This window comes from Cavia porcellus, unplaced genomic scaffold (assembly GCF_034190915.1).
Source record: "Cavia porcellus strain 051 isolate PalLab524CR breed Dunkin Hartley unplaced genomic scaffold, mCavPor4.1 scaffold_5, whole genome shotgun sequence".
In the NCBI taxonomy this organism is placed as follows: Eukaryota; Metazoa; Chordata; class Mammalia; order Rodentia; family Caviidae; genus Cavia; species Cavia porcellus.
Window position 1 is genome coordinate 53,425,363 of NW_026947488.1, and position 24,844 is coordinate 53,450,206.

The window sequence follows — 24,844 nt, forward strand, 5'->3', positions numbered from 1 at the left end:
TGAGCTAGGGAGGGTGCTGTAAATGACAGGCTGGGGTCCTAGGACTCCCATCTACTCTTACAATCTCTGAAGCAGGGGAGGTGGGGAGAGGAGCAAGGAACTACAGAGGACACAAAGGGACAGGAGTAGTAGAATGACTTCAGGGACATAGCTTGGGGTAGAGTGAAGAGTGTCTTCATCGGGACAAAAGGATCTCTCAGCTAGGGGTCCTGAAGAGGAGTGGCTTGAGCATTGCCAGTGTTTTTGCTGACTTGTGCAGTGATGGTCAGTGGAGTCTCCAGGGGAGGGGGAAGCTCAGGTAGAACCCTGGGCACAGAGGTCAGATAAACAGGTCAGGGCTAAGGAGATAGCTCAGCAGCATACATGCCTATCTGGCAAATGCAAGTTCTTGAGTTCAATTCCTGGTACAAAAAAAAAAAAAAAAAAAATGACTGGAGGTTTAGCTCAGTGGCACAGTGCTTGCTTGGCAAGCTGAGGTTGAGAGTTCGATTCCCAGTACCAAAAAACAAAACAAAACAAAACAAAACAAAACAAAAAAAGTCAATTTGAAGAAGTAGCTGTGCTTGGGTGAGAAGAGATGGGGGCAGGAGAGGTGCTGACCAGAGAGAGAAAGGGAGGGCCAGATGGCAGGGCAGCGGGGAACTTCCCCTGGATGCTCTCACTGGCCTAGATGCCTGAGAAAAGAAGCCAGAGCCCAAGTGGTAACAAAGCACACATGCAGTGCCTGCCCTCACATTAGACCTGCTTCACCAGGTGGCCACAGCTTCATGGAGCAGAGAGCTCTGAGAGGTTTGGCTCAGTCTCCAGTGAGGGCACACCGGTGGTTAGCTGCATGTGTCAGACTCAACCCTGCCTCACCTAGGGCACTGAGGCCGCCAGTCCCTGGGCAGCAGCGTAGCCGCCAGCACACCCCTATGGAGTATCACAGCTCCAGCCAGCCAGCTGTCCTGTGAGGCTCTCTAACCCACTTAGGGAATGTATTTATGTTACTCTAATTAGCACCGAGTATTACTGAGGCCACTTTTGCAGCATTTTTTGCATGGCCCCTCTACCTCCCTACCAAGGCTCCCTACCAAAGAAGAGGGAGGCTCCACCCCCTGCCCCTTTTCTTCACCCCACCCTGCTGGGCAATGAAGAAAACAGGAGTGAAGAGTTGTGATGTGGCTGGTTGGGGGGGGCTCCCCCATCCCAGAGGGGCTGACCTCAGTCTGCGAGGAATGCGCAGGAGGCGGAGGGAGGGCAGGGGCGGAGCGGGTGGGGGCAGGGCCACAGCCAAAGGCCCGGGGTTCTTCGTAGCCCCTCCCTCAGCCCCTCCACCTCTGCTCTGACAAGGCTGTCAAAAGGATACAGGCAAGGAGGGGAGGAGCTGATCTTTCAAAACAGGTTGGCCGGGGTATCCTGGGAATGTGAGCACCAACTGGGAGTGGGTGGGGAAGTGCTCTGGCCCATCCTTTCCCAGGAGTCCCAGCGGGGCAGGTGACTTAGTGCGTCAGGGAAGGTAGCCTCAGGTGATGCTGGGACTCTCCTTCATAGCCCCCTCCCCGACACTGCCTGCGGCCTCAGAGCTGTACCACCCGGTGCTCCTGTGGCCAACAGCAAAAGGTTGTGAGGAGGAGCCACTAGCCTTGATGACTAAAGCAGGTGTGAACAGAGAATCCTAGATCCTGTCCAGCCCAAGCTGGGCAGTAACAGGATTGTTACAGCCTTCTTCAGATGTTTCTCCTAAGCCAGCCACAACACCCAGAGTCCCACAGGGTGCAGAGGGGCAGGCCCAATGCGGATGAGGGGTGGGAGGCAGGTGCTGGGCCTTGGCACAACAGTACAATTATTTCCAGAGGGAAAAGCCGAAGTCTTGGCAGGATGTCCCACCAACGGGCAAACAGCACCAGCATCCAAGCAAGCCTGTGCCGGGGGTGTCCCAGGGAAAAGTAGGGACCCAAGAGGCTGGGATGGCTCAAAGGACACAGGGACAGGCAAGATAGGGACTCCAGCTGCTTCTCCTGGTTTTCTACTGAGGCCCAGGCCCAGGCTGCCCAATTCCAGAGCTTCAGGAAACTCACTGAGTCCTGCCGCATACCTGGCACACTGGGACCTGGGACTAAGGAACAGAAGGGAGACCTTGTGGACAATTTGAGCTCCCATCCCTGGGGACCTCCTTTTGGTTTAAGGGAGGAGACATCTGGAGGAGGAAAGGTGGCACCTATGCCTGGGGATTGAGTCCCAGGCTGTTGGAAAGATGATGGGGTCCTGGTCCACTTCCCCAGTGTGAACAAAGAGTTTGGGAGAGAAAGGGGAATAAAATAGAGCCTGGGACCCCCTGTCTGGAGAGCTGAAGGAAGTGGGGGCAGACAGGGCACACAGCAGGGGTAGGGAGTGCCTTCAAAGACACTTGCTGATCTTGGCTGCTGGGGTGGAAAAACAGCCCAAGAATTTTGTTTGCTTGCATAGGGCAGGAGAGGCTGCCCAGGTTCAAAGTGAAAGGCAGCTTTGCCCAGGAGTAGGTAAAGGTGCATCCTGGAAACCCAAGAGCTCAAGCAGGGATGCATACTCATCCCCTCCTCCTCACCCCTGGTTCTCTTGCTGGCTCTCATTATCCACCTCGCAGCTGGTCAGGCCAGTCCAGGGACACGGGAAGAAGAGGCATGGCCCCAGGAGGACTCTAGGGATATGGAGATGAGCCTCCCTTCTCCTGACCCTGTCTACTGAAAGCATCTAGGGGATGGGATATACAGAAGTGACCACACAACCTGGCTGATAGTCCTCCCTAAGGAACTGCTGCCCAGCCTCAGAGCGGTGGCAGGGGAGTGCCTTTGGGGGTTCTCAGGGGTCATAACACATCCTCAAGCCCTGGCATGTTCACCAGACCACTGGCAACACAACCCCCTCCAAGGAGTATCCCTTGTAGTCCACACAGAGTGTGTTCACAGGGCTGTCTTCAGGACAAGACCCCAGGCCCTTCCCACCAACCCTCCATCAGGTACCTTGCTCTAGGTTCATCCTAGGAAAATAAGGTGAGTCAGGGAGGTCCCACCATCTGCACCCATCTCCTGGCTGAGATGCAGGAGCTATGGTCGAGTGATGGATATAAGGATGGACCCACACCCCACAGTGCTGAAGTGAGATCTGCTGGGAGACCTGGGCCAGCCTCTCTCCACTCTCCTCTCTTCTCCATTGGGGCTGTCATCACAGGACTGTGGGCCAGGCAGTTGATATACTAAATGGTCCAACTAGTGAGGAAGGACTGGGGCCAGTCCTGGATGTCCAAGTGACCTCACGCTCCCACTCAGTTGGCCCCTAGCAACTGAGGCAGCAGCTAAATTCCCATTACTCTCCCCTGACATCCCAGCTGTGGAGGGACAGGTAAGGAACTGGAGTTCTCCAGTCTGCCTGATGCAGAGAGCTGCCACTGAGGTGGGGGAGTGGTCTCTTGTTTCTTCCTCTTTTCCTTTGACTGGTGCCTCAATGCCTGGGCCTAGAGCCCCCCTCAGCCTCAGGCCCAGCTGGGCAGGGGTCATCTCTACCCACCCTTCACTTGTGCCCATTCTACTCTGGCTGCTTTCTCCAGTGTCGGGCTGCCTGCCCAGTCATCAGATCCGCCCTGCAGCCCTGCAAACTTTACAGCGTCACGGGGCGGTGGCTGGCCTGGTGGGGGCGGGGCTGCTCCTTAAAGCCGCCATCAGAGAGTGCCCTGTGGGCCCCCAGCCTTGCCTCTTCCCCAGGGCAGAAGGGCCTGGGCAGAGGAGGTGCCTCTGCTGCATTCTCGGTGGCATGTGAAAAGGCCACCAGGTGCAGCTTTGCGGACCTCTCCAGCCTGAGAAGCGGGAAGCAGCAGTTGGCAAGTGTCAGCGGATGGAACAAGGGAAGTGGGGTCCTGGCCTAGGAGAGGTCCCTGCGCTGGGAGCTGGGCAGAGGTTCGTGGTGGAGGGTGACATCTGCCCCAGTCACTGTTTCCCTTGCTGGATCTCACCCTGGGATTCACCCCAGCCCCAGGGCTTCCGTGCAAGTACCTGCCCAGCCAGCTTCTGGGAAAGGTGGTGGGCAGTGCAGCTGAGTCCTGACCTCAACTAAGGGACCCAGGGAAGGCCACTGAGGTGGAAGGGGAGGCTTAGGGAGCATGGAGGTTCTGAGTGAGGACAGTGTCTCTACCAGGAGACTGTGGGGCGAGAGGGGCTGCCTCACCCTGTCCCCATTCCTTTGGGTCTAAAGCCTGAACTCACAGAATACCTGTAACCAATGGGTTTCTGGAGTGCAGTGCCAGGTCAGGAGCTCAAGTAGTGCCCAGCTTGGCACTCCAGGCAGCACCTCTTCCTCTTAGGGGTGGAGCCCATTGGAGTCTCAAGGTCTTAGAAAGTGATGTATTTGCTCACTTGCACACCCACTGAGATATACAGACTGCACATACACGTTTGCAAATGCACAAATGTGTGATGTCACTGCATAGACATGCACACAGTATTACACTTGTATATACACACACATTTGAAACACAACCCATATCTACACAGGCCCAATACAACATACCATGTTTGCACACAGACATGTACACATCCATACATACCCATGCTCATGCATTATACCCATGCGCACATTTGCAAAGAGACTCTCAGAAACATTCACACCAACAGGCACCCACAGCCTTGGCTCCCCTGCAAAAGTGCCTCTGTTTCTCTGTGGGTCCATAGCCATTGCCAAAACCCTGACCCCTACAGTCGCATCCACTTGCCGTGGGCACTGTGGGGCTTGCTTTACTCTTGCATTTTGTGCCTCTCTGAGATGACTCCAGAGTCCTGCTTCTTATTGGTATCCTGCCCACTCCCGAGTGGGCCCTTGTCCCTGACTCCCAGAATCCTGGCCCAGTTCTGGACTGGCATGAAGTGGTCACACAGCGTTTGTGATTAATGTCTGTGAGCGTGTATACAGGAGGGGAGGTTACTAGGGACAGTGACGTGGTGGGGCGGGTGCCTGCCAGTGCAGGGTGACCTGAGGGTGTGCCCAGCGTGGGTGTGTCTGTGATTGTGGCCAGGGGGGGCACCCTCCAAAGGGAGGGCTCACAAGCGGAATGCAACCCCCCAGTCTCTTTCCCCAGGGGCTGTAATCTGATCCTTGGGGACTCCCCCCCCCCAGCCTCCCTCCCTCCCTGCCCTCACTGCTGCCGACCAAAGACTCCTTCTCTTCCAGATCCTGGGGCAGAGTCCAGGGAGGCTCAAGGCTCCTCCACACACACCAGCTGAATCCTGAGCGCCCTAAGCTGCCAGCATGGGGTGTGCTGAGGCCGCCGCCATGATCCCAGGCCTCGCCCTGCTCTGGGCAGTGGGGCTGGGGCTGGGGCGTACTACCCCCAGTCCCCCACGCCTTCGGCTCTCCTTTCAAGGTAGGTACACCTGGCACTCAGGAAGGTGTGGCTCAGGGTGAGCAGGAAAGGGGTGTAGGGTGATAGGGACTCTGGTGTTGGTTGCTGTGCTATGTGTGTGCCTGTCACTGACCCCTGTGGAAGGGGGCTGTCTTGGCTTCAGCCCCCAAACTCTCTACCCATATTCTCCTCACACTTTCCCAGGAAACCTCCTCCTGTTCCCATAGCAACAGCCCTTGCCTCTGTCCCATCCCCTTCCCCCAAGCAGGCCATAGGGCAAGAAGAAAGTCAAAGTTTGGGGGCCCTGAGAGCTCGCTTCTCACATCTCCTGCACAGAGGGGTGACTACTAGGGAGTGCATAAAGTGGACAATTCTGCTGAGCTCCAGGTGGTGGCAGAGTGACTGGAGAGGAGCTTTCAGCCTTGGGAGGATTGTTTCTACCTGCCCAACCTTCCCCAGAATCCTGGTGTCCACAAGCCTGACCTCTCAGTGTGCCCACCCAGAGACACTGCTTGTTGGAACACGCTTTCCTCAGCCTCCTTTCCTTTTCTGGGGGCTGCACCATCCGCTCTACAGCTCCACACATACACCTGGGTGGGCCTGCTTCATGTGTGTAAGCTCACACAACATCCACACATGTGGAGGCCAGTCCACATGTCTAATCTTAGTCTGTAGAGAGATGGCCAGACGGGCCCTGGGGAGGCTTTGACCATGACAGGCACAAGTGCTCAGTGGTGGTCCTTGCTTGCAGAGCTCCAGGCCTGGCACAGCCTCCGGACCTTCAGGCTGGAGCGCACCTGTTGCTATGAAGCCTTGCTGGTGGACGAGGAGCGTGGGCGCCTGTTCGTGGGTGCTGAGAACCATGTGGCTTCCCTCAGCCTGGACAACATCAGCAAGCAGGCCAAGAAGGTGCCAGGGACCCCAACCTTAGTGCTACCTAATAAGAGAGCCCTAACACCCAATCCAAGCTGCCTTGAGAGGCCCACAGGGATGGACTTCCCCAGTGGAGAGACCTCTAGGGCAGAGCGTATCCCAAATCCATGACCTGTGTCTCCTCTGCCCCATCCACCCATAGTTATCCTGGCCGGCCCCTGTGGAATGGCGGGAAGAGTGCAACTGGGCAGGCAAGGACATTGGTGTGAGTGCCAGCTACTAGGGTGAGGGTGGGGAGGGTAGAGGTGGGGAGACTGGGCCCGGTGCCCCAGAGATAGGGCAAAACTCAGACAGAAGCCTGCCTGTTGTGGCTGGGAGCAGGGCAGGGAGGTCGAGGTAGCCGAGCTCAGGAGGTAGTGAGTCAGGGTACAGGCACATAGGATTCTTCTCAGGGGCCTGTGAGTCAGAGGGGCTGTGTGGATCTGTGCTTCTTTGTGTACCCCACTGTGAGGGTGAGGGGTGCATTGGGCCAGTCAGCAAGGGCACTCAGGTTCCAGTGGACCACATCAGTACTTGCCTGAAGGGCTTCAGAAAAGAGACAGAGGTGAGGGTGGTGTGGTAGACAAGGAGCCTGGGGTCACCTTATAGAGAAAGCCTCACTGCCCCAGTGTTACCTGTTCCCTAGACTGATTGCATGAACTTTGTGAAGCTGCTCCATGCCTACAACCACACGCACGTGCTGGCCTGTGGCACAGGGGCCTTCCACCCCATCTGTGCATTCATGGAAGTGGGTCACCGGCTAGAGGTAAGGCCAGATCTAGGCCGGGACGAGGGAGGGTAAAAGAAGGGATGGTTGCAGTAATTCCTGCTTCTCAGGAACCCATGCTCCGGCTGGAACCAAGAAGGTTTGAGGACGGCAAGGGAAAGAGTCCCTACGATCCAAGGCATCGGGCAGCCTCCGTGCTGGTGGGTGAGTCCAAAGACTGGGACCTCAACAAAACTATTATCCCTTAGAAATTCTAGACCCAGGGGCAGGGGATTTAGCTCAGTGGCATAAGTGCCTGCCTGGCAAGCTCGAGGTCGTGAGTTCCATCCCCAGTACCAAAAAACAAATACATAAATAAAAAACAAAAATTAAAAAAAAGAAAAAAAAATCTAGACCTTGCAAATCCCACATCCTAGAGCACAGGGGTCTCCCAGAGAACCTCTAAAGCTCCCCAGGCCTTCATACCTGGGTTGACTGAGCTGCCTTTTCCCTTGTCTGCAGGGGAGGAACTGTACTCAGGGGTGGCAGCAGACCTCATGGGCCGAGACTTTACCATCTTTCGCAGCCTGGGCCAGCGTTCAAGTCTCCGGACAGAGCCACACGATTCACGCTGGCTTAATGGTGAGAGGCTGGCAAGCCAGTGGGAAGGTGCTACCACCCTCTCTGAGGGCAGGTGCCAAGCAAGGATAAAGTCACAGTGGTCACAGTGAGGTCTCATCAAATTGCCACTGTTTAGACCCCATGCCAGGTAGTGGGGTCACAGGGACAGGCAAGATAAGTACAAGATAATACTGCCTTTGAGTTCACAGATTTCACAGCAAATACATGAGAAGACCAATTCTAATGACCAATTTTCATGAGGCTCATGAGAGAATAGAGAGGAAGGGAAGAAGGAACTGGGTTGGGGGAAGGAAGCCACCTTGCCTTGCTGAGGAGAGGTATAAGTTAATTCCCAAAGCACAAACCAGAGGCTGGGATTTAGCTCAGCAGCATAAGCGCCTGCCTTGCAAGCAGGCAGTCGTGAGTTCCATCCCTGGTACCGATAAAAAGGAAAAAGACAAAAACAACAACAAAAAAAAAAAAAAAAAAAAAAAAAAAAACCAAAAAACCACAAACCAGCAGCCAACAGAACTGAGAGGAGAGAATTCCAGGTAAAGGCAGCAACTAGTCCAGAGTCCCTGATGTAGGAGCAAAACACACAGATTTATGGAGTTAGCAATGGCAAGGGGACTAGACTGTTAAGGACTGGAGTAGTTTATTCTAATGCATGGGACCCAAAAGGAGGAGTTGAAGCAGGAGTGGTGTGATAGGGAGAGATCTGTGAGCCAAGGTGAAACTAGATCCTGTCTTTTCTTCCCAGGCCTAGGCCTGGGGAACTGTGATGGGCAAGACTAGGGGCTGCCATTCTTCCCGGCCTGCTTAATCAGGTAGTCTCAGTCTCTGCTGCCCCCTCGTGGCTGCTTCTTGCCTCACAGGCTCTGATCGCAGGCATCGGTCCTGATTTTGTTTTTTTTTTTTTTTTTTTTTTTTTTTTTGTCTTTTTGTCTTTTTCATTTTTATCGGTACCAGGGACCGAACTCACGACTGCCTGCTTGCAAGGCAGGCGCTTATGCCGCTGAGCTAACTATGTTGTTTTGTTTTGTTTTATTTTGTTTTTTGGTCTGAGACAGAGTCCCGCCATGTAGTTCAGGCTGGCCTTGAGCACACTTTGGAGCCCAGGCTGGTCTCGAACTTGCAACGATCCGATCCACTTGCTTCAGCATCCTGACTGCTGGGATTACAGGCCACCACCCCCGGTTTTGGAATAGGTCCTGAGTAGTCAGATGCTCCCCAGTATAGCTGTACTGGGCCGTAAGGGGAGGGGAGACTGTCAGTGGGTCCAGTATCAAGGCAGAGGCCCAGAATCACCCATCCCATTTTCTACTATGGCTAGAACCCAAGTTTGTCAAGGTCTTTTGGATCCCGGAGAGTGAGAATCCAGACGACGACAAAATCTACTTCTTCTTCCATGAGTTGGCAGTGGAGGCGGCACCAGTGCTGGGGCGCCTGACTGTGTCTCGTGTTGGCCAGATCTGCCGGGTGAGGAGTCACTGGGCCACTCTCCCTGGCAACCTTGCCCCACCCTTTGCCTGATGAGATCCTGCTCTCAGACTCTTGGGTCCTCTTGGTAGAATGACATGGGTGGCCAGCGCAGCTTGGTCAATAAGTGGACAACCTTCCTGAAGGCACGGCTGGTGTGCTCCATTCCTGGTGTGGAGGGCGACACTCACTTCGACCAGCTCCGTGAGTGCCCAGGGTGGAAGGTGGGAGGAAGCTGAGTTCAGAGATTGGTGTGCAGACTCCAGGGGCACAACTGGGCCAGAGGAGCTGTGGCTCTCTCCAACCTGGGTCTTTCCCTGCAGAGGATGTGTTCCTGCTGTCCTCACGAGACCCCCGAAACCCTCTGCTCTACACTGTGTTTTCCACATCCAGGTAAGGGGCAGAAGGGAGAGCATCCATGGTCAGGGTCAGCTGGGCTTTGTGTGACCCTCACTCTGCTCTTATTGTTACCGTAGTGGCATCTTCCAGGGCTCTGCTGTGTGCGTGTACAGCATGAATGATGTGCGCCGGGCATTCCTGGGACCCTTTGCGCACAAGGAGGGGCCCACACACCAGTGGGTGTCCTACCAAGGCCGTGTTCCCTACCCACGGCCTGGCATGGTATGTAGATAAAGGACTCCTGCCACAGCTCATTTCAAAGCCTCAAAGGTACAGAACCTGGCCTGGGGTCTTCTTGGTAAATGTGGATTCTTTAGTTATGAATGGGAGAGATCACCATCTTCAGAGAGCGATCGTCATGTGAAAGCTATGTTTTATTCCTCTCCTTAGCCTGAGGTTCAGTCTGAGCCTCCCCAGGACACGGCTGAATCTCCAGAACAGCACTGTTCCTTTCCTCATTCCATGTCCCCAGAGGACACTGTACATCACTCTTGTCTATATCGCTACTTGCCTTCCTCCATGCCCTCTTTAGTGTCCCAGCAAGACCTTTGGCACCTTCAGTTCCACCAAGGATTTCCCTGACGACGTCATCCAGTTTGCCCGGAACCACCCTCTCATGTACAACCCGGTCTTGCCCATCGGGGGGCGCCCTGTCTTCATGCAAGTGAGTGCAGGTTACACTTTCACTCAAATTGCTGTGGACCGTGTAGCTGCCGCTGATGGACACTATGACGTCCTCTTCATTGGCACAGGTCAGAGTCCACAGTGACACTCAGAACCCCACTCAAGCTCTTTTCACTGCCTGTTCAGTCCTATCTCTGCTTATTTTCCTGGGCTGTGGCCCCACGTTCTGGATGCTTCCCTGATTGTCCCAACCCACATTCTTCACTTCTTCATAACCAACCATGTTGAGAGTGCAGGCCTCAGAGGCAAGGGACTATGGACCTTGCTACCAGGGAAAACCAGTGGCCACACCCCTTTCTCATCCCTGCAGATGTGGGAACAGTGCTGAAAGTGATCTCACTCCCCAAGGGCAGCCAGCCAAGTTCTGAGGGACTCCTTCTGGAAGAGCTGCACATGTTTGAGGTAAGGCTTCAACTTCCAGTTGCCTAACCCAGGCTCCCCAGCACACTAAGCCCTGATCCCAGAACTTTTGCTTGCTCTCAGCACCCAGATGCTGTCACCAGCATGCAAATCTCCTCGAAGTGGGTAAGTGACCAGAAGGGTCGAGGTTGGGAGGGACTGAGCTTGCGATCGGGGTGTCCCAACCATCTCAGCCCCTCTTGCCCCTGGAAATTCACAGCCCTCGGTTTGGGTAGAAGCAATGTATAACTTGAGCAAGACCTCAGTGTTTCCATCTGTCAAATGGGGGAAGGGACCCCTGTCTGCTAGGAGGCACACAAGGGGCCACCTTTGGTCAGCCAGGAGCCCTTCCTGCCCTCCAGAATCAGCTGTATGTGGCCTCACGGAGCTCAGTGGCCCAGATCTCATTGCACCGCTGTGCAGCCCATGGCCGCGCCTGCGCAGAATGCTGTTTGGCACGTGACCCCTACTGTGCCTGGGATGGGAGCAAGTGTACACGCTTCCAGCCCAGTGCCAAGAGGTGGGTAGGGTCAAAGTTCGGATGGAACGAATGGGAAAGGAGGGCTTTTTGCCACCCGGGAGGCTGGAAGAAGGGCTCATGAGGTTCCAATGTCCTCGCAGGCGGTTCCGGCGGCAAGACATAAGGAATGGAGACCCCAGCATGCTTTGCGCCAGGGGTGAGTGAACAATCAGCCACATCCTCAGCCCCCAAAGGTGCCCGTTGCCTCCTTGAGCCGCTGAATTTGCATTCTCTTCATCCTAAGACTCGTCCAGTCCGACGCTGCTGGAGCGGAAGGTCTTTGGCATGGAGGGCGGCAGTGCTTTCTTGGAGTGTGAGCCCCGCTCGCTGCATGCACGCGTGGAGTGGACTTTCCAGCGCACAAGGGAGGATGCCCACACTCAGGTCTTCCCAGTCTGCCCTCCCAGCCAGTATCCTTTTGTCTCCTACATCTAGGAGAGGTCTTACCCTCCCTAGTGAGGTCCGTGACTGGCAACCATTCAGGTCTAGGTCTAGTCCAGCCCCACTAGAGCCCTCACCCGCATAGCACCCATGGGCCCCTGACCTGGAGTCTATCCAGGTGAGGCCTCACTGTGTCCAGCTGGGCTCTTGACCTGCCTTGTCATCCCTTCAGCACTGTTCCCACATCTGCAGAGATGAGAAAGGGGTGTGGCCACTGGTTTTCCCTGGTAGCAAGGTCCATAGTCCCTTGCCTCTGAGGCCTGCCTCTGAGCTGCCATTGAGGTTCCTGACTGGGCCCTCACATCCAGGGTAATGCGGCCCATTTGGATCTTCATCCGCCACAGCCAGTGTGCAACTAACCGCAAGTGCACCTGCGGGCACATGTTCCTTGCTAGCCTTAGGCTCCCAGGGGCCCTGTACTCCGTTCCTGGCCTCACCACCCTCATTCCGCAGGTGCTGGCGGAGGAACGCATAGAGCGCACGGCGCGGGGACTCCTATTGCGCGGGCTGCAGCGTCAGGACTCGGGCGTGTACCTGTGCGCCGCTGTTGAGCATGGTTTTTCACAGCCAATCCGTCGCCTCGCGCTGCATGTTCTGAGCGCAACGCAGGCCGAGCGGTTGGCGCGTGCCGAGGAAGCAGCGCCTCCTGCGCCCCTGGGCCCTAAACTCTGGTACCGGGACTTTCTGCAACTGGTGGAGCCCGGTGGAGGTGGCGGTCCAAACTCCCTGCGCATGTGTCGCCCGCAGCACGAGCTGCGCGTCCCGGGGCCTGAGTCGCGCAGGAAGAGCCGCAACCGGAGGACGCATGCCTCCTACCCACGCGCCGACAGAGGGCCGCGCAGCGCAGGGCACTGGTGACTGGGTTATCCCCGCACGGGGACCAGGAGGGAGACAACAGGCCAGAGAGAGGCCAGACAGACCCCAGGAAGATAGATGGGCTGGAGCTGGGCACACCGTGGTCCCCAGGCAAGTGGAGATACCGAATGACAGACCCTGGCAGACGGGCATCCGTGCCGGCTTATTTATTAACAGGATAACCCTAGAGTGTAGCCCTATTAGGGTGGCCCAGGCCGGGTGCAGGATCTAGCCCAGAGGGAGGGAACAGAGAAGCAAGGCTCCAGAACAAGACCAGGGCCAGGGAAGTGCCCTGAGTGCCCATCCTGACAGAGAGATTCCTCTCCTTAGCAGTGAGCAGAAGGCTGTGAACAGAAGACTGTGAAAGAGCTGGGCTACTGGGGGTGGGGCGAGGCAGGTCGACTGTACTAAAGCAATGCAATAAACACATTATCAGCTAAAGCTGGAATGACCACAGCAGACAAGCGTGCTAGATTTGCTGTGTGGGCCTTGGGCATTTGCTAGCAGTCTCAGGACCTGAGTTTCTCCTGTCCAGGATTGCTGTGGTGAGGATTTAGAGTGGTGTAGGCATAACTGAGGAGGTTATGTAGGGCCTGTGGGACTAGTACTGATATGCACAGTACAGTCTGTATAATGTGATTTAAGGCCTAAGTGAACAGGAATGGTAGTACTTTCCTGTAATACCAGAACACATGAGGCTGAAACAGTAGGATCTCCAGTTCTGGGCCAGCCTGGGAGACATGGTGACATCTTGTCTCTCTCACTCTCTCTCTCTCTGTTTCTCTGTGTGTGTCTCTCTCTCTCTGTCTCTCTCTCTCTTTTTTTTTTTTTCGTACCTCAAAGTCAGGACTTTACCTTTGCCAGGCAGGCTGTGTTCTGCTGAGCTATATCCCCAGTCCCCTGACCCCCATCCTTTTTTAAAAGCTAAGTTCTTTACTCTTTAACAAAAAAAAGTTAAAAGAAATAACAACAACAAAAACACAGAGGTGGGTGATGTGGAAAATAATGTGAACTGAAAGACAAGGAGCCAGCCACAGGAATACCTAAGCAGGGGACAGGGCACTCCGGAAGGAAACAGCCAGTACAAAGCCCTGGAGAGGGGAACAAAATTGCCAGGTTTGAGGAGCAGCAAGGGGCTGATATGATACAGTGACCCAACACCTTTCAGAGGCAGAACCTACAGGGTTTTAGCACCAGTAGGAAGGAAGGGCCCAGTGGGTCACCTTCCCCCAAGGGTGAACAATACTGTGAATCCTCACTGGACTTGTGGGTCCTGTATCCTCTTCAGGGGCAAAAACAGTGCCTGGTCCCAAGAGCTTCACACCCAGGACTATATCTCTATCCTCTGTGCGCTGTGCCAGGGAGGAACCACTGACTGTTTATGTTTTACCAAGAAGATGGAAACCAGAAAGGTTGATCCTCCCTAAGGTTGTGAACTTAGTAGAAGAACCAAACTGGGCACAATGGCACACACCTGTAATCTCAGCACTGTGGGATGCTGAGGCAGGAGGATGGCAAGTTTGGGCCAGTCCTGGACAAATTAGTGAGACCATTATCTCAACATAAAAAATTAAAAGGGCTGGGATGTGGCTCAGTATCAAGGCCCTGGGTTCAGTTCCTAGGACCACAAAACAAAAAGCTGCTGTACTATAGTAGAAGTACCAGTCTCTAATCCAGCATGAGTATCAGAATGACACGGTCAGCATGTATATCACATGTGCACACACGTGAATATCCACTCCAGAGCCCTCATGGCATTGGGTTCCAAATGTGCCCCCTAACGCCCACACCATGCTAGCAGCTCACACTATAGGGGGTGTTTGTCCAGCTTTTGTTGGGAGATGACTGAACTATGGGTAAGAGTCTATAGGGTTAAAGTGTGGCTGAGTAGAAATGTACAAGGGCTTTTTTCTCTTCTTGTGGTACTGGGGAGTGCAACTAGAGCCTTGTGCCTGCTTCACCAGGTGCTGCTTCTCCAGCCTTTCCTTTATTTACTTTTTTTTTTTTTTTTTTTTTTTTTTGTCTTTTTCCTTTTTATCGGTACCAGGGATCGAACTCATGACTGCCTGCTTGCAAGGCAGGCGCTTATGCCGTTGAGCTAAATCCCCAGCCCCTTATTTACTTTTTTTTTGGTACTGAGGAAAGAACTCAGGACCTTGCGCTTACCAGGCAAGCACTTGAGGTGCTGAGTTGAATCCCTGACCCTCTCCCTTTATTTTTTAAATATTTATTTATTTTAAAATTTGAGACATGACCTAGGTTATCCATGCAGGCCTCAACTTGGCCATCCTCCTGTCTCAGTCTCTTCTGTAACTGGGATTACAGGTGTGTGCCCTTTGTCTGGCCGGGGTCTCCTTTTATGTTGCAGCTGCCACTTGAGGTATTTCTGCTCCAGGCCAAACTTGAGGTGGCTGTTCTGGGTAAAGTCCGAGGCCTGGAACGGTTTCCTAAAGTGGACCCTATATTGGTGGAGCTCGTGGCTGAGTCACCAGGTAGGCAGTATAGGATGGTGGTGGCGAACCTGTGCCATGGATGCTGCAGCAGGCTGTTATCACTGGAAGCTCTGAGAGGTTCGCCAGCACTGGTTTAGGATTACCCATGCATGTCACTCTGCCCCTTCTCAGGGCTGAGAGTGGCCCCCTCTAAATATAGCCCAGTGGGCTGAGCTCAGCTTTATTTTAAGCCCACGTTGGGAGGTGGCCAGGCCTTCCCAGGCTCCCAGAGGAGCCACTGCTGCCTTTGTTCACTCCTGCTACAGGACACCCTCATCGTCCCCGACTGTCTACCACTTGCTATGCCTGAGGAGACCCAAGAAGGTAGGAGAGGGTGATCATGAGGGAGGGCAAGGCCCCAGTTCCTGTAACCTTGTGGGCCACAGAGACTCAATTTCTGTGCCACCAACTTCACTGTCTTTTCTAGTCATCAATTTTCATGTCCCAGCTCTAGAAAGAGACCTAACCCTGTACTCAGAGGCAGAGCCCAGCATACCTGGAACCCCTTTCCACCTCAGGTTATGCTTGTTTGCCCTGCCTAGACACCAGGAGAAACTGGGGGAAGCTCCCCAGTTTAGGAGTGGGTCAACTACAGGCTGTGACCAAGTGGGTGTAGACATCTGGGAAGCTGCTTGTCCAGTTCATTTTTTCTTTTTTCAGTACTAGGGACTGAACTACAAGGGTGCCGGTCTAGATCTATAGCCTCAGTCCTTTTTATTTTTTTTATTTTTATTTATTTATTTTTTTTTGTCTTTTTCCTTTTTATCGGTACCGGGGATCGAACTCACGACTGCCTGCTTGCAAGGCAGGCGCTTATGCCGCTGAGCTAAACCTCCAGCCCCTAGTCCTTTTTATTTTTGAATAAGTTTCTCAGATTGGCCTTGGACTATTGATCCTCCTACTTATATCTCCCAAGTAGCTGAGATCACAGGCATGCATCACCACACCTGGCCTTTACTCTTGCTGCAGGGAGGAAACTAGTAATGGGACTGGGTATGGGGGCACCTGGCTTGGGAACTAAGTAGGCAAGGGTTCTGTCCTTCCCCAATTTGGGTCTAATAGCCCCACCTGGCCAACCATATCACTGTTCCACTGTAGATAGGACACCAAGTTGGGCATGAAGGCAAAAATCTGTAAGCCCTACCCTCATTCTGGAAGCCCATTATGAGAAATTTAATAGGAGCCTGTCTCAAAAAATAAAAAAGGGCTGAGGGTGTAGTTTAGTGCACAGGCCTTGAGTTTAATCCATAGCACCAAAAACGAAACAAACAAAATAACAAAACCTGAGTAAAGCACTACAGAGTGGAAAGAGGGAATTTTTTTTTTTTTTTTGTACCAGGGATGGAACTCATGACCTTGTGCATGCCATGCAATTGCTTGTGCTAGCTGGGAGTTTTTTTTTTGGAAAGCAGGAATTGAATATAATATTCCCTTCAATCTACCAACAGCTTAAGGACTGGCATGTTTTTATGACTTGTTTTTGAGGATGTCAAAGCAGCAGCTTAAGCAGTTTTTTTTTTTTTTTTTTTGGTCTTTTTTCGTTTTTATCGGTACCAGGGATTGAACTTACAACTGCCTGCTTGAAAGGCTAGCGCTTATGCCGCTGAGCTAAATCCCCAGCCCCAGCTTAAGCAGTTTTTGAAGGTTGAGTTACTGTCCTGAGAATGTCACAGTTGTTTCCTATATCAGGAAATACCATTTTCCTCCCCATTCTAATCTAGCTCCCACATGAGTCCCTGGAGCTCTTATTGGGCCAAGATTTTAAAGTCAAAGAACGTCAGAAAAAAAAAAATGTTCATAAGCCAGCCAGATGTGGTGGTGTATGCCTGTGATTACAAGACTCAGGAGGCCTAGGCAAGAGGATTGCTGAGTTTGAAGCTAGCCTGAGCTACACAGTTCAAGATCAGCCTAAACTGCATATGGAACCATGTCTCAAAAAAAGCCAAAAGAAATCATAATTTTTTTTTTGTCTTTTTTTTATCAGTACAGGGATCCAACTCAGGACCACACACTTGCAAGGCAGGCACTTATGCCACTGAGCTAAATCCCCAGCCCCAAATCATAACATATTTTGATGGTACTCCCGAGGCTGTGGTGGGAAGATCAATTGAGTACAGGAGATTGAGACCAGACTGGGGAACTTAATGAGATCCCCATTTCAAAAAAAAAAAAAAATAACTTTGAATTGAATAAAATCCCAGGAAAATTACACTGACCTCAGGGACTAAATAGGCAAACAGTGAATGGATAATTAAGGTATGCATATATTGTTCAGGCTCCCTAGGCAACCAAACCAAATCAAATCGATCAAGAAAGTTTATTTTGACAGCATAATGCTGTACATCTGTAAATCCAGGTACTCTGGATAGGCTAAGAATTAGAGGAGTTCAAGGTGAGCCTGAGAAATTTATTGAGACCATGAGTCAAAAATGAAAGAAAAAGTGTTGAGGATACTTCAGCACAGCTAGGTTCCCCAGTGCTAGCTAGGCGTGGTGATGCACTCCTGTACCCCAACACTTGGTGAGTGGAAGCAAGAGGATCACTATGAGTTCAAGGTCAGCCTGGACTACAAAGTGCGATGCTGTCAAAAAATAAAAGACTTGGGGCTGGGGATTTAGCTCAGCAGCATGAGCGCCTTCCTTCCAAGTGTGCAGCCGTGAGTTCGATCCCTGGTACTGATAAAAACGAGAAAGACAAAAAAAAAAAAAAAAAAAAGACTTAGTACCAGTAAAAAAATTTTTTAATCTTGCAAATTAGCAAATACATACATAAATGTGTGAATATAAATTGTTTCTCTTCCCAGCACCTGGTGAGCAGAATTACCAGGAATTCAAGGCCAGTCTGGGCTACCTAGAGAGTTCAAAGCGAGCCAAAACCCTACTCCCTCTTCAGAAGTTTTAGTGGGGATCTCATGATGACAGTAATAGCCCATTGAGGGTGGGGTACATACTTCTCAAGGACAATTTGATGAATTCTACCCCTGTTCCTAGGTTAATTCCATGTTTTATAGTCCCTAATGACTGTTGAGAAATTGTGAAAAATTTCATACTCAGTGGATGTCCTCAGGCTTTTTGTACCAGACATTGAACTCAGGACTTTGCACTTGCCAGGCAGGTGATTATGCCACTGAATTCTATCCCTGGCCCTATCAGGGCTAATTTCCCAAGGGAACTGCAAATAACCTAAATGACCAGGCAGCCTCAGAGGGTGTGCCTATTTTCCCTAAGTCCCTACTACCTAAGGCTACCTGGGAGCCAGGAAGGGGTGACCTGCCTGCTGAATGAGCCCCACCACCCCTGCAGACACTGTGACACCAACACAGAGCCAGAAAACCAGGGGGCTCCTGGCTCCTAGCCATGTGCCCGAGGTGCAGCTACACCGAGTGGAATCCATCAGCGACCTACACGGTGAAGGTGAGGGGGTACAGAAAAGATGTCCTGGGCAGGGGGAAAAAAGCCTGCCACCCTCCTAACATCCCCCCCACTCCACAGGCTTGACACACCCGTATCTGGCTGAGGAGGCCCGGCCATGGGATGAGTTGCTGGGTGTCTTGCCACCGTCACTGTGTGCCCAGGCTGGCTGTAGTACAGCATTTGGTCGTGGCGGGTTCCTGCTGCTGCTGGTACTGCTAGTGCTCACCTGCCTGGCACTTGCCATCCTGGCTGTCTACTTGAGCGGTAGGGACAGGCAAGGCAGGTGGGGACCACAGGGACTGGGAGGCTCTCTGGAAGATGCTGCAGCGGTGAAGGGCAGGGGTCAGTGGGCAGCTGCTGCTGGGCTATGGAGGTCTGAGGCAGCATGTAATCTAACAAGGTCCCACAAACACCTGCCCATCCGCAGTACTGCAGAGTGAATCCCTGCGGGTCCTGGCACATACGCTGCGCACCCAGGAGGAGATGCTGCTCAAGCTCCGACTCGCCAGCCTCAGCCAACTGCGGAGGCTCAACTCCAGTGAAGCCCGGGCGCCCAGCTGAAACTCTACCTGGACCAGGGCATAAAGGGTGTGGGGGGAATAGAGGCTGTTGGCAGATCTCTCCTCCCATTGCTGGTCTATGCCACTTTCTTGTTGAGATTTTTGGAGGAGACTGATATGACTTCACAGTTACCTACCTCTCCTGATCTCTTCAGCCAGGCCTAGCCAAGCCTTCTGGCACCAGATAGGCCCTTCTGGGCTGGCCTACGGTCAAAGGATGGGGTACCAGTCTCCTGGCTTCTCCTGTGGCCTGTCAGCATACTCTGGGCATCCCAACATAGCAGGGTAAGAAGTCTAGAAATAGCTGCCTCACTGCAGCCACCTACTCTCCCAGGCCTCCTAGCAGGAATCCAACCTTAGGTCTCAAGAGACAGGCTGGACTCCAAGTTGGGGAGACCTCACCCTACCCCAGGGCACACTGCCTTCAAGGGCACAACTGAGATCCCACTGGACCCAAGTCTGAAGTCCTGGATGGAAGGGAGTTTGGGCAGAAATACTCAAGAGTCAGGACCACAGAAGCAGAACATTATATTCTATTTAATTATCACATAATCTTTAAAAACACAAAAATCCTTTCCAGGTAGCTTTGCCTCCCCACTTGCCATAGTGGCATCAGTACAGATGCCAATACCTCAAAGAACTGGGTCATTCCAAAGCATTAAGGCCTAAAAAAGGAAAGGGACGGCTCCCTACTGTCTGCCCCACGTCCCTGAGACAGGCACTCTCTTGGCCCTGCCTTCGATAGGGCAGGAATAAGCCTCAAGGCTGAGTACAGGGCAAAAAAGGGCAGGGTTCCCTACCCCTACTCACCCAACCTGTCTGGTTTTGTTTTTTTCTTAAAAAAATAAAGTGACAATCACTGGCAGATACCAGTTCTTGCACTGTCTTCTGTTAAAAATACAGGCAAGGGTGTGGATAGTCTTGTCTTCAGCTGGTCTATTTCACAGGACATCTGCCCGCTTGTCCCGCACACGGCTTCGAGCCTTGGTTCGGGCTTTGAAGGCAGCAGCATTGTACAGGTGCTGGGGGGAAAAAAGGGTAGAATCTGGTGAACTGTGAAGAAAGCCCAGGGCTCCTCCTGCAGTCCTTGCAAAGCTGGAGGCCTCTGGGAAACGGGAATTGAAGGGAAATAAAAGTGTCCAAGGATGCAAACCTTCTCAAAACGTGAAACTTTACAAGCCTTCAGAGCAGAGGCATCCAGTACCAGCACAGGGCCCAAGCCAAAGATGTCACGGAGAAGCTCATTGTTCTGGGGACAGAGAAGGCAAATAAATCCAGTCTACTCCAAAGCAGCCAAACTGGGGAGCCCTCTCGGCCCATCCTCCCACCTGTAGGTGGTGGTGCATGCCCGAACCCAGCACATCCTTGAAGGCAGCATAGATCCGGTGCCGAGCCCAGCTGTCCACATACAGCATTTCCAGTCCAAAGCGGATCGTCTCTTCCTCACATTCACCACCCTGCAGGGTAGAGGGGCCCGCAGCTGGGCTTGGCTGCTATGCCTGGGGCTACACTCTTGCTAGGACAAACATGTTCTCTCACTCACTTCAACAAAATGCAGCACGGCACGGAAAGTAGAGCGCTGGCGCCGGCGGTCAGCTTTGGCACGGTACTTATTGCTATCCGTGGCTAGAGTGCGCAGGGCACCACACAGGGCCTCTATGTCCTCGTAAACAAAGTCCTCCTGTGTGGGAGTAGTGAAAGCTGAGGCAGAAGCTGAGGCTCTGCTGGCTCTCAACATGGATTGCCTAAATCTTTCCTAATCACTCTCCTCTTTTCTGCCTGGCTCCTCTCACCCCTTCTTTGGCCTCCACCTGCACAGGACACCTTGGGGTCCCCATAACACCTGGCACACAAGTCACTGTTGGGGCCACCTCTCCAATACAATGACCTGAGGCTGCTCTGTATTCTGTGGCATGCTCTCTTTGCCTCCAGCCTGGGGTGGGCAGTAGCACCAGCAGGCACCCCCCTACCATCCTTGCACCTCATGGTCCCGGGCGAGCTCAAAGAGCAATGCGATGGTTTCACCAGCAGCAATCCGAAGGTTCACACTCTCACTGGACAAGAGCTGGGGCAGCTGGGACAGTTGCCTGGAGAAGGGGCAGGCTAAGCTACATGTGTGTGTTGGGGGCCCCTTCGTGATCACCTCCCACTCCCAGTGGGCAGCTACCCTCACCTGTCAAGGATGTGGCTGATGTGGGTGCTGGGGCAGATAGTAAGTAACAATGCCCAGGCCTGCAGGGCAGCACAGAGCAGGCCATGCAGGCTGGCGGGGACCACAGGAACTGTGGAGCCATCTGTGTCACAGGACTGGCTGAAAACACCTTCTAAGCAGGCGAGGCAAGAGACCAAGTCCTAGGAGCATACGGGGACAGGGGACAGGCTCAGGGACACAGCTAGGGGCCTACATGATCCACCATCTGTGTCCAAAGGCCGCTTACCTGGATATCAGCAGCAGCCACGTAGCACCCCAAGCCAAGAGTAGAAGCACACTGTTGGGAGGACAAAGCTAGGCCATGATCAGAGGTCAGTCTGGGTTCTAAGCCATAGGGCTCACCCCTACCCCTCAGGATAGGAAGCCTGAAGACAGGTGGAACCCACCACTCTGTGATAAAGTAGAGGAAGGTTTTGCAGGGCATGGGAACACTCACATGAAGCCGGGCAGAGGGGCTAGCTGTGCAGTCACTGAGGACAGAGACTAGCAGGGGCTTCAGGCCATGGAACAGCTCCTCACCCTTGGGTCCAGGTCCCAGCTGCACACAGAGCAGGCCTAGCACGGCAGCAGCCAGGGCCTGTTCTTCACCCTTCCCTGTAGGATGCTTTCCAGTCAGCCCCTGCACCAGGTCAGCACCTGCCCAGTTAAGGTCCTCCACATACCCCAAAGCCTGACCTTTCTTGAGGCACTTTTCCAAGGCATCAGCCAGTGTGAGGCAGCGTTCCAGCAAAAAGTCAGGGAGCAGGTGGGAAGCCAGGGCCAGGCGCAAGCTCTCCAGAGCTCCTTGCCGGATCTTGGCACTAAGGGTAGAGAAGGGACAGTCATGAGGGCCAGCTGTCCCTTGGTCACATTTGGCATGGGTTGAGCAATGCCCTGGATATAGGAGTAGGCTAGCAGCCAGGGGTACCTCTTGTTTGTGAGGCAGTCCACATATTCCTTTAGCTTTTCTTCGAGATCTTCCTGTTGGCCCTGCTCATCGACAGCATCCCCCCCTGCAAGGCCAGCAGATCAGCACTGCTTCTTGCCCTCACCCAATGGAGCCCTCATTGAACCTTTGCCAAATGGCTACTTGCTCTTACCCAGGCTATCCTCTGCTGTGGTGCTGAGAAGGCTGGGACATTCGCTGGTGGTACTTCGGGCCTCACTGGCTGCCTCATCCTCACTGGAACCTGAGTCAGCTTGGGTACTGCACTGGGCACCTGGGGAGTATATGTTAAGTTATTCAGCCTGCTTCCACTGATGAGGATGGCTGGGGGTACTTCATGCAACCTCATAAGCCCACAAAACAGAACGCTGCCCCTTCTCAGAGAGGCGGAAACCAAAGCTGACGTAGGTACTACAGTGGCTGATGTACGGAACTTGAGCCAGGAAACATGAAAAAGGAAAAGGGAAGAAGGACCAGCTGCAAGAGAGTGTTAGGTACTAGGCTTGGCCTAGGGATACCCGGCAAGCTTGGTGGGCAGTGCCTTCTAAGGCCAGAAACTATTTTAAGTAGAAGACTGGGAGCTAGTACAGGTAGAAGACAGGGGAGGTGTAAGGGAAAGGCTGTAACTGCTCCACCTAGGTTTGTGGCCTAGCCTGCATTTTACTCCAAAGTAAGCAATGCAAGGATCAGGTATTAGCCATAGAGTTCAGCATATGTGGGATTTAAATCCCAATTCTACATCCCCCCTCACCTCCAGCATTGGATATCAAATCTGGGTGCTCATGTGAGCATGCTAGGCAAACACTCTACCAATGGGCTACAGCCATCTGAGTCTCCAGTCCACATTTTAACAGATATAGAACTGGGTCACATGCATAGGCTTTAGGGCCTCAGTGTCTGTCTGTCTGTCTGTCTGTCTGCTCCTCTCTCTCTGTTCTGTGTCTCTGTCTCTCTGGTTTAAATGCAGCCCAGGCTGGCCTTGAACTTGTGGTAATCCTCCTGTCTCAGTCTCCCAAGTGCTGGAGTTACATGTATGCACTATGCTATCAGACTGAGGCCTCAGTTTCTCTATCTGCAAGTAGAGATGGGGCAGCAGGTGAAAACAATGACTTGTTATGGCTTTACTTCAGGCTAACAAACTCATCAAGTCATCTACCAATCTTTGGAATAGAAACCCAGTTCCCACTGGGTATGGTGGGAACCCCACATTCTCTTCTGAGTTTCCTCCGATCCATTCAAGGCTGTCATGTCTGGGTGGACAGACATACAGGCTCCTTCTGACCCTAAAGAGGCTCTGACCCTGTAAGCCCCTAAGAACAGGTGAACACAGGGAAGTTTCAGGGCTGTAGGGCCAGAGCACTCTGCTGTGTGGATGCTGTCCAGGGCCAAGGGTGGACTTTGGCCAAAGTGGGTACTGCAGTGGAACTCTTGACAGTTTCTCATCCCCAGGCTGACCTTACCTCTCAGGAACTGCTCACACTCCTCGCCTGCAGGAAGCAGCCCAGCCAGCACAATGGCCTCTGCTTACTCCCTCTTTTACTACTCTACCTCTAAAGCTGCTGAGCTTCCTCTCGATTGGCCCACAGTGTTGCGGTCCCTTCCAGTGTAGCTACCAGGCTTTTCCACAGGTTCTCTTTGCACGGGGTTCTCTTCACCTTCTCAGGACTCATCTGGTCACCCTTCTTATGGGGTCTCCTAGGTTTTTGAGTCTGGGGCCAACATCCCTCTCTGAACCGTTTCAGGACCATAGTTGTGTTGTCACTACCCTATTAAATGTCACCCCACCCCAGACTCCTTAAGGGCAAAGCTGTGCCTGGCCCTCAAGCTAACTCAGCAGAATAAACATGTTTACTGAAAGGAAAAAAAAACAAAAACAAAAAAAAAAAAACAAGCTCTTGGTTGAGACTGATAACAGTACCAAGACTGCCTGTCCGGTATTCATCCAATTCCCAAAGCCACAACCGCCCAGGCCAGGATTCTGTACTTTCCTAAAGGCACCTCCCTCAATTCTTCGCAGCAAACAGGCTTCTGAGAACTTCTCTGTCTAGTCTACCAAGGGTCTTGGAAAGGGGACTGACTTCCTATTCTGTCCATTGTATTTTTCCACTGTAGTAGGCAACTGGTGTAGAGAGGCAGTGGGGAAACCGAAGCTTGGAGGTGCTGGCCGGCTTACGCTGCTGCTTCTGTGCTACTTCCTTTGGTTTGGGAAGCCTGACAAGCGGTGGGCGACTTGCTCAAGTTGGATGCACACGTGGCCGATGCCGGCTGCGGCACGTGCTGGCTACGGCAGTTTCGCAAGACTATGTCAGGCGGGCCGAGGGGGCCTTCCCCAGGCCAGGACACTCGGAAATGGACCCACACAGGACCCCTGCCTGCCGCAGCACAGCAGCCCCGCGCCCCCTACTCACCTCCTCCACGGCGCTGGCCGCCTCTGCGGGGCGCGTTGCCCTTACGAGCGCGAGGCATGCCGGGACCTGGGCGTGGGGTCGCCGGGTCGCAGGGTCAGGGACCAGGAGGACGGGGACTCCAGGCCAGCGAAGCGCTGGTCAGTGCTCTGCGCTGAGACTCGGCCAGATGTAGGGAGACACACGCCGCGCGCGCCACCATCTTCGCGAGGCGCCCCGCCCTGCCGAGCGGGTCGCTGGGAAGGCGAGTTCCCGGCTACCCGGTTCAGATCTGAGTCTTCGCGACGAAACTATAATTCCCAAGGGGCTGCGCGCACAGATTAGGGTGCGCCGGCTGGACGTGGAGAACCACGGAAATCGTAGTCTACTTTTGGACTCACAAAGCGACGCCCTTCTGGCTTGAAAATACGTACCCACAATGCACTGTGCGTATCCCTCTTACCCCCGGCCCTTCGGGTGCGCAAGCAGCCA

The 24,844-nt window shown here is 53.3% G+C and overlaps 3 protein-coding genes across 8 annotated transcripts; 2 read left to right on the top strand and 1 right to left on the bottom strand.

The window, feature by feature from the left end:
• Nucleotides 1–1,287: 1,287 nt before the first annotated feature.
• Sema3b (semaphorin 3B) lies at nt 1,288–12,822 on the top strand. 3 transcript variants are annotated; one of them, XM_013159997.3, is made up of 18 exons: nt 1,288–1,383; nt 5,179–5,371; nt 6,102–6,259; nt 6,426–6,488; nt 6,909–7,028; nt 7,100–7,193; nt 7,491–7,610; nt 8,923–9,068; nt 9,161–9,272; nt 9,392–9,461; nt 9,545–9,689; nt 10,000–10,219; nt 10,462–10,553; nt 10,635–10,676; nt 10,889–11,070; nt 11,172–11,227; nt 11,315–11,454; nt 11,965–12,822. In XM_013159997.3, the coding sequence occupies exons 2-18, from the start codon at nt 5,257–5,259 to the stop codon at nt 12,367–12,369; spliced, it is 2,280 nt and encodes a 759-aa protein (XP_013015451.1). In that variant the 5' UTR covers nt 1,288–1,383; nt 5,179–5,256; the 3' UTR covers nt 12,370–12,822. The 3 variants fall into 3 exon arrangements, with proteins under 3 accessions (XP_013015451.1, XP_013015450.1, XP_003476736.1); XM_013159996.3 differs by lacking the exon at nt 1,288–1,383 and adding an exon at nt 3,667–3,911; XM_003476688.5 differs by lacking the exon at nt 1,288–1,383 and adding an exon at nt 3,669–3,911 and having other exon boundaries at nt 10,913–11,070.
• A 1,617-nt stretch (nt 12,823–14,439) lies between these two features.
• On the top strand, nt 14,440–19,696 carry Lsmem2 (leucine rich single-pass membrane protein 2). Of its 4 annotated transcripts, none has more exons than XM_063248915.1 (5): nt 14,440–14,858; nt 15,125–15,182; nt 18,161–18,271; nt 18,350–18,550; nt 18,699–19,696. In XM_063248915.1, the coding sequence occupies exons 2-5, from the start codon at nt 15,161–15,163 to the stop codon at nt 18,830–18,832; spliced, it is 468 nt and encodes a 155-aa protein (XP_063104985.1). In that variant the 5' UTR covers nt 14,440–14,858; nt 15,125–15,160; the 3' UTR covers nt 18,833–19,696. The 4 variants fall into 4 exon arrangements, with proteins under 4 accessions (XP_063104985.1, XP_063104987.1, XP_063104984.1 ...); XM_063248917.1 differs by having other exon boundaries at nt 14,640–14,858; nt 18,350–18,535; XM_063248914.1 differs by lacking the exon at nt 14,440–14,858 and having other exon boundaries at nt 14,912–15,182.
• On the bottom strand, nt 19,350–24,668 carry Ifrd2 (interferon related developmental regulator 2). The gene is made up of 12 exons (XM_005006667.4): nt 24,377–24,668; nt 22,123–22,242; nt 21,951–22,035; nt 21,719–21,843; nt 21,480–21,637; nt 21,270–21,320; nt 21,005–21,183; nt 20,813–20,918; nt 20,375–20,512; nt 20,160–20,288; nt 19,985–20,080; nt 19,350–19,853 (listed from the first exon to the last, which is right to left on the bottom strand). Exons 1-12 carry the CDS (start codon nt 24,432–24,434, stop codon nt 19,773–19,775), a joined length of 1,326 nt encoding a protein of 441 aa, XP_005006724.1. The 5' UTR covers nt 24,435–24,668; the 3' UTR covers nt 19,350–19,772.
• Nucleotides 24,669–24,844: the final 176 nt, after the last annotated feature.

Bases quoted from the DNA above. Each gene is read 5' to 3' on its own strand.
- Sema3b (XM_013159997.3), top strand. From the start codon at position 5,257: ATGGGGTGTGCTGAGGCCGCCGCCATGATCCCAGGCCTCGCCCTGCTC. The intron at 9,273-9,391 runs GTGAGTGCCCAG...CTTTCCCTGCAG, and splicing joins CACTCACTTCGACCAGCTCC to AGGATGTGTTCCTGCTGTCC. The intron at 9,690-9,999 runs GTATGTAGATAA...TGCCCTCTTTAG, and splicing joins CCTACCCACGGCCTGGCATG to TGTCCCAGCAAGACCTTTGG.
- Lsmem2 (XM_063248915.1), top strand. From the start codon at position 15,161: ATGCCTGAGGAGACCCAAGAAG. The intron at 15,183-18,160 runs GTAGGAGAGGGT...CCACCCCTGCAG, and splicing joins GCCTGAGGAGACCCAAGAAG to ACACTGTGACACCAACACAG. The intron at 18,272-18,349 runs GTGAGGGGGTAC...CCCACTCCACAG, and splicing joins CAGCGACCTACACGGTGAAG to GCTTGACACACCCGTATCTG.
- Ifrd2 (XM_005006667.4), bottom strand. From the start codon at position 24,434: ATGCCTCGCGCTCGTAAGGGCAACGCGCCCCGCAGAGGCGGCCAGCGC. The intron at 21,321-21,479 runs GTGAGTGTTCCC...TCCTCCCAACAG, and splicing joins GCCCCTCTGCCCGGCTTCAT to TGTGCTTCTACTCTTGGCTT. The intron at 20,081-20,159 runs GTGGGAGGATGG...CTCTGTCCCCAG, and splicing joins GCATGCACCACCACCTACAG to AACAATGAGCTTCTCCGTGA.